This window comes from Amblyomma mixtum, chromosome 10, assembly GCF_055824585.1.
Source record: "Amblyomma mixtum isolate Tamu chromosome 10, ASM5582458v1, whole genome shotgun sequence".
Classification (NCBI taxonomy): domain Eukaryota; kingdom Metazoa; phylum Arthropoda; class Arachnida; order Ixodida; family Ixodidae; genus Amblyomma; species Amblyomma mixtum.
Genome location: NC_143021.1, coordinates 158,543,521 through 158,555,543, shown reverse-complemented (window position 1 = coordinate 158,555,543; position 12,023 = coordinate 158,543,521). Strand labels below are relative to the sequence as shown.

At 45.6% G+C, this 12,023-nt stretch overlaps 1 protein-coding gene across 1 annotated transcript in view; it reads right to left on the bottom strand.

The window, feature by feature from the left end:
* The window catches only part of LOC149327489 (nose resistant to fluoxetine protein 6-like), a 59,136-nt gene that overhangs the window by 31,514 nt on the left and 15,599 nt on the right, over nt 1-12,023 (bottom strand). Inside the window, exons 4-6 of the mRNA XM_089564895.1 lie at nt 10,413-10,524; nt 6,945-7,029; nt 4,350-4,438 (exon numbers count right to left, since the gene is read on the bottom strand). Of these exons, the coding sequence (XP_089421021.1) occupies nt 4,350-4,438; nt 6,945-7,029; nt 10,413-10,524 (286 nt within the window). The remainder of the gene's footprint in view (nt 1-4,349; nt 4,439-6,944; nt 7,030-10,412; nt 10,525-12,023) is intronic.

Here is a 12,023-nt window from a genome sequence, read left to right as displayed (position 1 = left end):
AAACTTTTTTTGTAAGGGACATATCCTCCGCTGCGGTAGACTTGCGCTCCTGTGAAGCCGAATCAATTCGCGAGGCTCGTCATGGACTTAAGTCGGTATGGCTGAAAGTTAACGAATTATTTTGTTTACTGGAAAATTGCAACGCAGCAGTAACAAGGACGAGACGAGACGAACGCAAACACAAGCGCTGACTAACAACTGTGTTTTATTGCTCTGAGCTAGCCTATATAAGAACTAGGTACAAAACAACAAAACAGAAACCAACACATCACCTCACGCATTCGTGGCACGATTATCGGAATTGTCTCCCGTTCCTCCAATCTTTCGTCCTATCATTTGCGTTCAGAAATGAAATTTCTTTTTCACTAAGGCGCACAGAGGGGTTGCTAACACACTTATCTGCGCATTTTGATATCACCAGAGCTTCTGCTATCAACCTTATGGCAGTGTCCCGACACTTGCGAAGAATAACTGTTCTTTCAAGGGCAGGGGTGCAGCCCTCGCACTGGCTACAGTGTAAGGCGAGTTCCCCTGAGTTTGGGTCCCTTAGATTCCTTTTTGTTCTCTTGTAGCCTTGTGTTCAGGCATCTCCCTGTTTGACCTATCTAGATGTTGCCACCCGACAGGGGAATTGAACATACCACATCTTTTTCGCAATCGACGAGACGCGGACGGTGCCTCGTCACGCAGTCGGGCTCACGTTCGGTGTCAGAATTTACTCTTTTGCACAACTGATGCAGTTTCTTCGGGGCCGAGAAGAAAATATCAACCCCCGATCTGTTTCCTATCCTTTTCAGTTTATGCGATACCGCATGTAGGTATGGTATCACAGCTGCCTTTGTTTGGCCTTTTTTTTTTGTGGTGGGCCCATTTCGCGATTGTTTAAGTATGCCCTCTGCAACAGCAATTAGGAGATGCGCTGGATATCCGGCTTGCTCCAGACGACGCACTTGGCTTTGAAAGGCTTCTTCTTTACGCTGCCCACATGTCTTCTCAACAGCGCTCACAAAGCACGACTTCACAATGGCCCTCTTCACAAGCTTTGAGTGCGCCGAGGCATACGGGAGGGGTTTGTTACCCCTCGGCTCACAGGCCCAGCAAACGTGTTCAGAGCCAAAGTACAGACCTAAATCTAAAAACCTAATGTGGCCGTTGGCTGGGCGCTCATGAGTCACCGCCAACGGTCGAAGACACTCTGAAAACATTGTGAAAACTTCGGGCACTCGCGTATTCGCACAACCGTTTTCGTCGTTCAAGATCATGAGAAAATCATCTACAAACTTAAACACTTCGTCTATTCCAAACTAAGCGCATCGGTCCCGTATCTTGCGGTCCCGGACAGCTAGGCATATATCGCTTAGTACGGGCGCGACACAAGAACCAATGCAAATCCCGTTTCTTTGAGAGACAATGAGGTCTTCGAACTGTGCAAAGGTAGAATTCAGGTAAGTGTCCAGCAGCTCCAACAGGCTACTGACGGCCACGCCTGAAGCATTTTGAAATCTAATGGCACCATGGGCGTCGATACAATCTCCGACATCGCTTAACAGGTCGTCATGCGGGAGGGAATAATACAAGTCTTTTATGTCCACATATATGGCAGTAAAACTACCTCCGCGCCTATCTTTTAAGTAGTCAATCACCTGCTCGGAGCCTTTCACATGAAAAGGGTCGCCAATATCGAGCACTTCTAGATGAGTCTGGAGAAACTTTCCTAGATTTTTCTCCCATGCCCCGTTCTCCGAAACAATAACACGGAGTGGGCAGTCAGGCTTGTGCGTTTGTGCGCTAAAAATATATCTAAGCAGAGCTTATTGTCACCATTGATACTCCGAACAAACTTGTCCAGGCTTAAACTTTCGCACAGCTTTATAGCATGACGTTTCACTTTTCTCAACGACACTTCGTCGTGCCTGTCGAAGACCGAGTGTACTGCATCAGTAGTTGGCGATTTATATGCTTCGCTTCACATAACGACAAAGCCACCCTGCCGGTAACAGATTCGGAGACCACCTTCCCCTTAGACAGTCAACTACTCTTCTAAGCGAGGTATCCCTTACATGTCCACTGCGACGCAACAGTACATCAACACCTTCCGAAATACACCTTTCTGTCTCTGTATCAGGCACGAATCGTGCGACTTGCCTCACCATCGCCAGCTGCTCTGCCGCGTTCTTTTTCGGCTCCACGGCGAACTTTGGACCATGGCCGAGTAGCTGGCGGACTTCCGCAGGCAGCTGCACGTCACCAACAGTGTGCACTGCATTCCTGGAGGGTGTCCCATTCCGTGGAAGGTTTCTCCGTAGCTGGTGCAGCACCTGTTGCCACAGGACCTCAGTAGTCTGGTCGATGAGACGGGAAGCTTCCTTCCAGCGCCACGCAGCGTTAGCCACGCTGTTGGAGCAGTTTAGATGCAAGCAAAGGTGATTCTTGTAGAGGCGTGCTTGCCGCTGCCACTCTGATCGCAGGAACTTGCAGATACGAGTGCCAGCAACCACTGTGCGCCTTAGTGTGTCAGCACAGCAACCCCTCTGTGCGCCTTAGTGAAAAAGAAATGTCATTTCTGAACGCCAATGATAGGACGAAAGATTGGAGGAACGGGAGACAATTCCGATAATTGTGCTACGAATGCGTGAGGTGATGTGTTGGTTTCTGTTTTGTTGTTTTGTACCTAGTTCTTATATAAGATGGCTCATAGCAATAAAACACAGTTGTTAGTCAGCGCTTGTGTTTGCGTTCTTCTCGTCTCGTCCTTGTTTCTGCTGCGCTGTAATTTTCCAGTACGCAGAACCAACTAGCCAGTCACTATGTTTAAGCAATTATTTTGTTTATAATGGAAGAGTTTGGCACAGAAAAGGCGGTAAGCGTTGAGGTAAGTGTTGAGCGCTATGTTTGCTGATGGCGTTTTAGCGGCATATTGCAACCGCGGGTGATGTTGCTCAAAACAACGCTGTCTATTGCCGCAGTTCAATGGAAGTACAGACAAAAGAAAGGTTTAAGGCGAAAGTCCATCGTTGTGCCATCGTTGTCCATGTGCCATCGTTGTCGACAGAAGGTTGTCAGCAGAGATGTCACGCTTTATCTAGTCGGACCAGAAAAAAAAATCTTCGTGCACGATGGGATTCGAACCACGACCCTTCCGTTCAGCAGCCGAGCGTGCCAATGGCTACGCTACTTCATGCCAACGCATACTACGTAGTTCTCCTTGTCTAGGACGCTGGAGACTGTTTGCAGAAAGGCGTCGAATCAGACGGATGCCTCCCAAACGCCCTCCAGTGTCTCCAGTATTCAATGTCCACAAGCAGTTAACATCTTAACATCAATCAACATCCTGAACACACATCTGTGACACAAAGTGCCCCCCTGAAAGAGGAGCACATATAGGAGCACATATAGGAGCACATATATGAGCACATATAGGTGCACATATAGGTGCACATATAGGTGCACATAGAAAGAAAGAGGTGCACATATTTCCGTACAGGTACGAGATCATGACTGATCGCGATCCTTGCAAATGTCTCTGGAACTGAAACGGCCCTTTTTGGAAGCTGTGTTCCCAACTGACCACATCCATTGTGCCGGTTGTTCCACCCAAAAATGTAATTTTCTTAGAACTTCCGTGGTATAGCCGTTGATATTTTCAGTCCTGGAGAGTGGTCAGAATATTCATGTTTCGATAAAAAGAAAATCAATAATATTATCTCGTGGCTATAGTACAAGGCTAAGTGTTTTGTGGTCTTGCCTTCGTGCTCCGTTATGCGAAAAACCTAATCAGTATCGATTACTCATTCTTCAATTTTTCAGGCAAGCAGTTCGGGAGATCGGAAAGCTGAACGAAATTACACAATCCTGCACTGGAAAAATGTACCTGCCAGCTACTGTTACCACGGTTTCCGGTAATACTGAAAAACTTGAAACGCATATCGCGTGTTGTATACGGTTAACTGACACGGCTGTGGTAACGGCACACAGCACAGCACGTCAAGAACAGCATATTACTCTTACGTGGCCACATATACGCTTCTGATATAGTAAGCATGAGTGCAGAATGTAAACATCTTTTATATATAACGTACAACCTCTATAGAGAAGTGCACATTTTATGGCAAAGTGCACCCTTTGTAGCCAAAGTTAATCATCATCTTCAGTTTGTTTTCAATTTTCATATTGTTCCTTGTCCACGGGTACGCTTATCAATGCTTTGCTTTGATGCATGCTTGCCTGCAATAATGATGGTTGGTTTGTATTCTTCACGCATACAAACCCAGTCCTTTAACAGTGTCAATTGGGACTACAAGTATATTGAAAGAAAAGAAATAAATATGCAAGAATAAAGTGAAACTTACTTCGTTCTGCGTCATGTTTTCGCTTGACTAGAATGAGGTCAACGCAAGTGGCAACTGCGATGATGACAACCAGGAGGCCTAGAAAGATTCTGGATTAATAATCATGCAAATTAGTTGCAGTTCTTCTACAAGGGGAAAGTTTTATCTCATTTTAAGGATTTATCCTTTGAGTGAGTATTTGTAATTTAGTAGAAACCTTATTTCCAGGTTTTCAGATTTTTGTATCAGACACGTTATTGCTCAACAGAACAAATTCAGACCATTCCGGTTATCACTTCATGCAACTTGTGACTGGTTTTAAAGGCTGCATCAAGACCGAAGACTGCTTTCACGGACTCAATTAAGTAGTCGTCTTCTGAGCCATTCCCTCATAATAATTAGCTGTGGGAATAGATCAGTATACCTAGGCCTTCATATGGTGCTCACGCTCGGCATACAAGCGAGCGAAAACCCACACTAACCCCAGCCATACCAGAGCTACAAAAAAAACGAGGAGGCCTCCATTTTAATGACGATTTTCCGCGTATTTTTCGCACGTTTGTATTAAAATGGTCTTTCACGCTGCTTCTGGCAGAGGCGAAAGAGTAAAACTGCGTAAAGAGAACGGGGACACATAAGAACGGGCCTTTCGTCTAGTGATGCAAAACTATCGGAAAATTGACCATCGATAGTATCGATTGCTTTTTTGAAACTATCGATGGTGTAAAAAGCTATTGATAGTGCTACTATCGATAGACTATCGATAGTATTATCGATAGTCTACTATCGATAGTATTATTATCGATAGTAGAATCGATAGTATTACTATCGATAGTACCGCTATCGATAGCAAGATTGTCGACAGTGAAACTGTCGATGGTAAGACTATTACTGGCAACAATATTCATATTATGCATTTGTGCTATCGTGCACTGCAGACGTCGTCTTGCTGACGTAACCGATGCAGAAATGCTTTTCGCACACATGCTTTGCAACTAACACATTCGCACGCTACCATTTTATCGAGTAGCTTTACGTAGGGAACGTCTGCAGAGCTCGGTGACGCGTAGGCCGCGAAAACGTGCGAATCATGTCAGTTACTCATACCATAACCTCCATACCACACTAGGGAAAGGAAGTTTAGAATGCAGTGTGTACGCGTAGTTGATTTTATAGAATCGATACTACCATTTATAACAATTAGTATCGATACTGCTATTGGTATTACTATCAATAGAATTATCGACAGTACTATCGATAGTAATAAAACTATCGGAAGTATTATCGATAGTACTGTCGATACAGCTATCGAAATGACTAACTATCGATAGTACTATCGATAGCGCGCTATCGTAGCACTATCGATCGTCTTTTTTACCATCGATAGTTCGATAGTGACTCAACTGTCGAGATGGTATCGATAGTACTATCGATAGTTTTGCATCACTACTTTCGTCTCGTTCTCTTTGCGCAGTTGTTCGCTTCAAATGAACCAAGCAGCCTGCCAGAGGGTTGCAAATGCAGCCATTCGGGACAAAACAGGTGGGTAGGCGTGGGTAGCACCTCTTTCCTAGCGGCCGCTACCATGTCCACCCTCACAGTCATTGAGCACGTCTTAACAAAGAGGCGGTCGATGGTAATCCAGCATAGACTGGAGCTTCTCCTCTCTTTCATTCCACTATGCGACTCTCGCGCTGCCTCCTGCAGATTCGAACCCGCGGATCCCCGCTGTTATGAGCGACTTGCGAGCTCGTATACGTAAAGAGCGCTTGTCCTACGTCGTTCTTCAGCGGTGTGTGCGTTTTTAGGCGCTACTGTTTTTCCTTTCTCAAGTACAATGAACCATCTAGCCCCAATAGAAGTTCTTCTGAACCATGAACCGTGATTAGCTAGGCAGCATAAAAAGCAGCAAAAAAAAAGCAGCTAGCAGCAAAAAAAGTATCTGCGCGGAGTCGCTCTATGTAGCGTTTGTCACGAATTACAACGAATGAAAACGCGCTTCGAACATTCCACTTCCTGAGTGCCATGGATTGCTTATTATTTACGAAAGTCCAATACAACCGCGTACAACACATGTCAGTTATATGTGCAGGTGTCCGAAGCACACTTTGCGGGAAACGGAAAGCTGGCAAAACCTTAATTTTTTTGGCACCTTGAGCATGCAGCCACGCACTGAAGAGTGTTCGCTTTACTACTCAATGTGAGGCCACGATTCCAGGCAGTGAAGACATTAAGCTTTTAAAGCAAAAAGCTCTACTCCTCTCATGAAGGTCGAATGGCTGTTAGATTCGACCTCTAACGAGCGGCGCGCCGCACGTGGCTATGACGTCATGCGATGTGACTTGCAGACGCCACAGCTGTGCGCATGGCAGCCAGGTCCGCTGCTGCGCCGACAGCGGCTCTGGACGCTCGCTCTTGCACTCGTTCCACCTGATGCACCACGTGATTTGCTCTCGCTAATATAATCGGAGTGCTTGTTGACAGAGCTTTCGCTCTGTATGTTCTGTCTCAGCTGAGTTGAGCCACATCAACTTTTCTGTGTATACTCAGCTTCAAACACTTCTGTGGCCACCTCTACATCGCTGTTCATTCTTTACAATTGGCGGAATAACTTACACAATTGCCTTCTGTGTTGTGCTCCACGGTTCCGGTTCTGCCGTCACGCAGTTCGACACTTTGATGTCGATAACTGAAGGCTTCACTGCAACAAAAAATAAAAGGGCTTTTTTAGTCGCATAATTCGTAAAGATGCTTGGATGAAAAAATGAAGTTGAACCGTTAGCACTCGTGGTGTGAACTATTCACACCTGCCCGAAAGATGTCCGTCGTCCGGTACAGAGCCTTTCAAATACCCGCGCCCATTGAGCCATGATGCTCCCTGCTTTCCTGCGTGGAGCTCGCATTATAAATTCGATTTGCCTAGTGCCATGCCCTTAATGAATCCGCGTTCTGATGCATACATACGAGGGTAGTGTTCAAAAATTAGATTCTCTCATTTATTTTTACCGAAGCGATGAGTTAGTTACAAACAAACCCGTTTTTGTAGCACTTTAAGCGACGAGGAAGACACAAACTCAGATGATAACTGTTGACAACCCACATACATTTATAATGAACTGAAATCGCCGAATGATTTTTTTTCTTCCAAGAGCTGGCTATTTTTCAGTCACAAACATCGGGGCTATGACTTTTCTACATTATTCTACTCACAGAATTCTTGTCGCGAGATCGGGTTTCAAGATATCCGCCTTCCAGTTTGCAACAGCGCGGGCCGTGCAATTGCCGGTCGAAGGCGCCGGCGACTAGCCGGAAAACCCTTCGTTCTCGGTGCGTTGCTTTTCAGCGTCGGGGCAAATAAACACTTTTATTATCAGTGCGTCGCTTTTCAGCGTCGTGGCAAATAAACACATTTATTATCCGTTTCCCTCTCTCCTTGCATGGCGGGACCGTCTCGCCTCAAACGAGCTGGCGGAGCAGCTGACCTTGATGACTCTGGTGCAAAGCCTCCAAGGCGCTGCATAGCTCTTTCGATTTCTCTGAACAGTTGCGTACGCCATTTTGTCGACAGGCTGAGTTCATTAACCAGTAGAAGACGACAGAACCGTGCCAAGAACACGACAAAACTGTTTGTAGTTTTGTCGTAACGACATATTTGTTTGTTGTTTTGGGTATTTTAGTAGTAGAATGTTTTTTTTCTATTAATTTATTATTCATGATACCTTACACGGCCCAGAAGGCCATTGAGTAAGGGGAGCAAGGAACGACAAAATGTGCAAAGGAAACTAATTAATAGAACATGAGATACAAAAGATTAAGTATAAAGAAACTAATGTACAAGGGAAAACTTAAAGGCGAAAATATGCGTAGGATACAAGGCACTTTTCAGCAGCATGAGTGCCGTACATACGGCCAAAACAAAACGCAGTGGCAACGAAGGAACAAAAGTACACTGCGACAAGGTGTTATGAGGTGAACGTTGCACCAATGCACGAGTGAAAACAAGCACAACTTACATTTCAGGTCCCGAACGAAAGCCTTGTTCACAATAAGACTGTTTAAAAAAAAAAAGACGGCTTTACACCCTTCAGTATGGGTCGCAATTTAGAGGAAGAAAAAAAAGTAAAGTTGAGCCTTTATTCGCTCTGTTAACCTACTTCGTTATTAAGCGCTCTTTCTCACAATTCATCACAGTAATAAACTTCCCGAAAACATTGCATTCATTAAAAGCCACGTTGAAGTCGTTCGAAAACATACGCCTTTTTATTTTTTAATGTCAAGATTTTCGGCATGGCACCTTTCTCTTTATTATTTGTGGTTATTTTTTCTTCACACCTTGTATTTCTCCTCCCTAATGTAATGCCCCTAGAGGCCTTTAGGGTTTATGAATTAAGAAATAAAGAGTGCCTTGATTCATTCTAAGTCAAGGACTGTAGATGCCGCAACAATTGTTTCTATCGGCTGCCACGATCACCACCTTATCTCAGCCCGTCTCGTGGCAGACTCTGCACGTGCTTCGCAGTCACATTCCTTGATGCGCGATATTTCCTAACGGCGGTTTGACGTTCCTTTTTTGCGTCCATCTACCTTTAGAGACAAATGCAGCATAGCATTCGATAAACCACACCAGGGAGCTTGGCCCGTGGCAGGGGGTTCCTTCACCTCGACAACATCAGCTTACTTATTGGCATCTGTGCGATATGCACATCGTCCTTTCTGATCGTTCGAAGCGGTTTTCTGCTGTCTTGCGGCATTGCGGCACATGCTGCTGCTGCTGCCGTGGTACTCGCGTGTGTTCGACGGTCTTTGGCACTTCGCTGACGAAATTTCGGCGGAAACCGTTTCACTCGAGACCTCTGTTTACCATGTACAAGAAGAACAGCGCGAAATAGACAAGGACTATAGGAAGATACACACAGACAGGCGCTGACTTGCAACTAAAGGTTTATTGCGCCTGTTTGTGCGAATCATCCATTAGTCCTTGTCTATTTCGAGCTGTTCTTCTTGTGCATGACATACCAACTCGCCCAAGCATCAGCCCTTACTCCTTTTACCAACTTAAACTTGCCACCGAGGTCATCAGGATCGGAGCAGATATTTCGTGTACAGTAGACGGGTGACGCAAACACTGATAGCTTCTTGGTAATGTCATGAGTCGACTTATAATTTAGCTATATTGCCCCCTGCGTTGATATTCAAAAGACGCTTAAGGATAAGCGATGCGCAACACGCTTGACAAGGCCGTCCAAGGTCGGAATGCTCGACAAAACCAGACGAGCGGGGTGCAAACGTGGGAACGTTGTGGCGCTGGCTGCGTGAAAACAAATAAACAACACGCATGCGCCGAGAATCGGCCTTGGAGGCAAGTTTGCGCGCTGGCATGCGGCGCTGGATGAATGCAGAATTTTTCCTTGCTGAAGCATCACCGATAGCTGTGACGCGCGCCAAGACGGAGGACCGCGAGTTAATTTACGATGGGGATCATTAGCCTGTCACGGATTTTTCCGACACAGCCGGTTCAGCTTTTCGCCCATACAGGGACCGTGTTTACGCCATATTTCGGATTCAGGCATCGTCTCGTCTAGCATAAAGGGGCGCTGCAAGCCGACGCTCAAAAGCCTAAAAATTTTAAGTCAGCGTTGAACACGAGTTCAACACAATAGTTAATGCTTGCGGCACACTGGTATGTGCAGTGTAAAATTCACAAAAATAAAGCAATCGTTTATTAGTTGCGAATTACATGATTAGCTTATGTATATAGATGCAAGGTGACATGAAATTCATGCATATTTTTTGCCTACTTTATGCTGTCTAGAATTCCGAATTTCAAAAGCATGGGTTAAGACAAAGGACAGGAAAGCTGGAACGGTATGCAATAGCCCAGCGGACAAATTTGTTAAGCCATAATTCTTCCTCTTTTGGCTCTTTTATGTGTAACCTTGCAGCGCTTGACTCCTCCATTTTTACTGTCCTTCGTTTTTGCCTGCGCTTTCAAATTTCGCTATGCTATACCAAATGGCCCAGCAAACAACAGCTTTGTTATGCTGGCTTCTTTATGAAGTGGTAGCAATTATGACGAAGACATACTTGCATCCACCATGTTCTGCAGGTCCTCTTGGGTGCAGTCGTCTAGGAAGCAGATGCCGATCCGAGCTATGGGAACTTCAGTGTACGAGAAGTGGCCCTTGTAGTAACGCATCTGGACAGCAGATATAAGTGGATGGAAATCAGGCAAGCATTTGAATGGTACACTGCTTATAAAAATCATAGATTTGCGCGTTGTTATGGCGAAGAAACGACTTTCAATAAAAGTCCTTTTTTAAGCTTGAAAAAGTAAAATAAAGAAAAGCAGGTGCTGCCATAAATCATTGTTATCCCAAAGTGCAGTAACGTTGAGACAATTTGCCGGCAGCGGATCCCTGAGGCTAGCAAGGACCGCCATTCACTGCCAACGGTGATCTCGGAGTCATTTTCGGTCTCGACGCCAAAAGCAGGAATCGAGTGGCGGGAAGAGAACACTGAATTTTTAAATTGAGTTTCCCGAGCAATAATATAGCCTTTATATACCGGACCAATATCAGGATAGATGGAGGCACAGAATCGATTCCAACTTAAAACGGAGAATGAATGCTCCCTTTAAAGCACCGCACCACCTTGAAGCCTAGTTATCATTCGAAGGAGATCTGAGTGGACGTCCTCTTAATCTTCAGCGGCACACAGGAAATAATAATTTGGTTTGTTTCCGGTTATGGCATTGAAAGATACTAGGGATAATTGAGACCACCTGCGGTTCTTTAACGTGCATTGACATCGCAGAGTGCACGGGCTCTAGCATTTAGCCTCTGTCGGAGCGCGACCGGCGCGGCCTTCATCGAACCCGCGTCTTTCGGGTCAGCAGCCGAGCGGCATAACCACTGATCCACCTCGGCAGCTATAAAATAAAGAAAACCGCTGCGAAACAGGAATGTATTTTCATTGGCCCAGTTTGAAAGGCGAGGTAGAGCTTCTGCCTTGGTAATGTTGGCTTTAAAAACGCTTTTCCTCAGCATCATGATCATCATTATCAGCCTGACTACGCCTACTGCAGGACACGTGCCTTCTCCCATGCTTGCCAATTAACCCTGTCCTTCGCCAGTTGCGGCCACCGTATTCCCGCAAATTTCTTAATCTCATCTGCCCACCTAACTTTCTGCCGCCCCCTGCTGCGCTTGCCTTCTCTTGGAATCCACTCCGTTACCCTTAAGGACCAGCGGTTATCTTGCCTTCGCATTACATGCCCTGCCCAAGCCCATTTCTTCCTCTTGATTTCAACTAGGATGTCATTAACCCGCGTTTGTTCCCTCACTCATTTCGCCCGCCTCCGGTCTCTTAACGTTACACCTATCATTTCTCGTTCCATAGCTCACTGCGGTGTCCTTAACTTAAGCTGAACCATCTTTGTTAGCCTCCACGTTTCTGCCCCATAGGTGAGTGCCGGTAAGATACAGCTGTTGTATAGTTTTCTCTTGAAAGATATTGGCAAACTGCCATTCATGATCTGAGAGAACCTGCCGTACGCGCTCTACCCCATTCTTATTCTTCTAGTTATTTCCCTCTCATGATCCGGATCAGCCATCACTACCTGGCCCAAGCAGGTGTATTCCTTTAATATTTCCAGCAGCTAGCAACTAGTTGTCAACGGCTGTTCCCTTGCGAGAA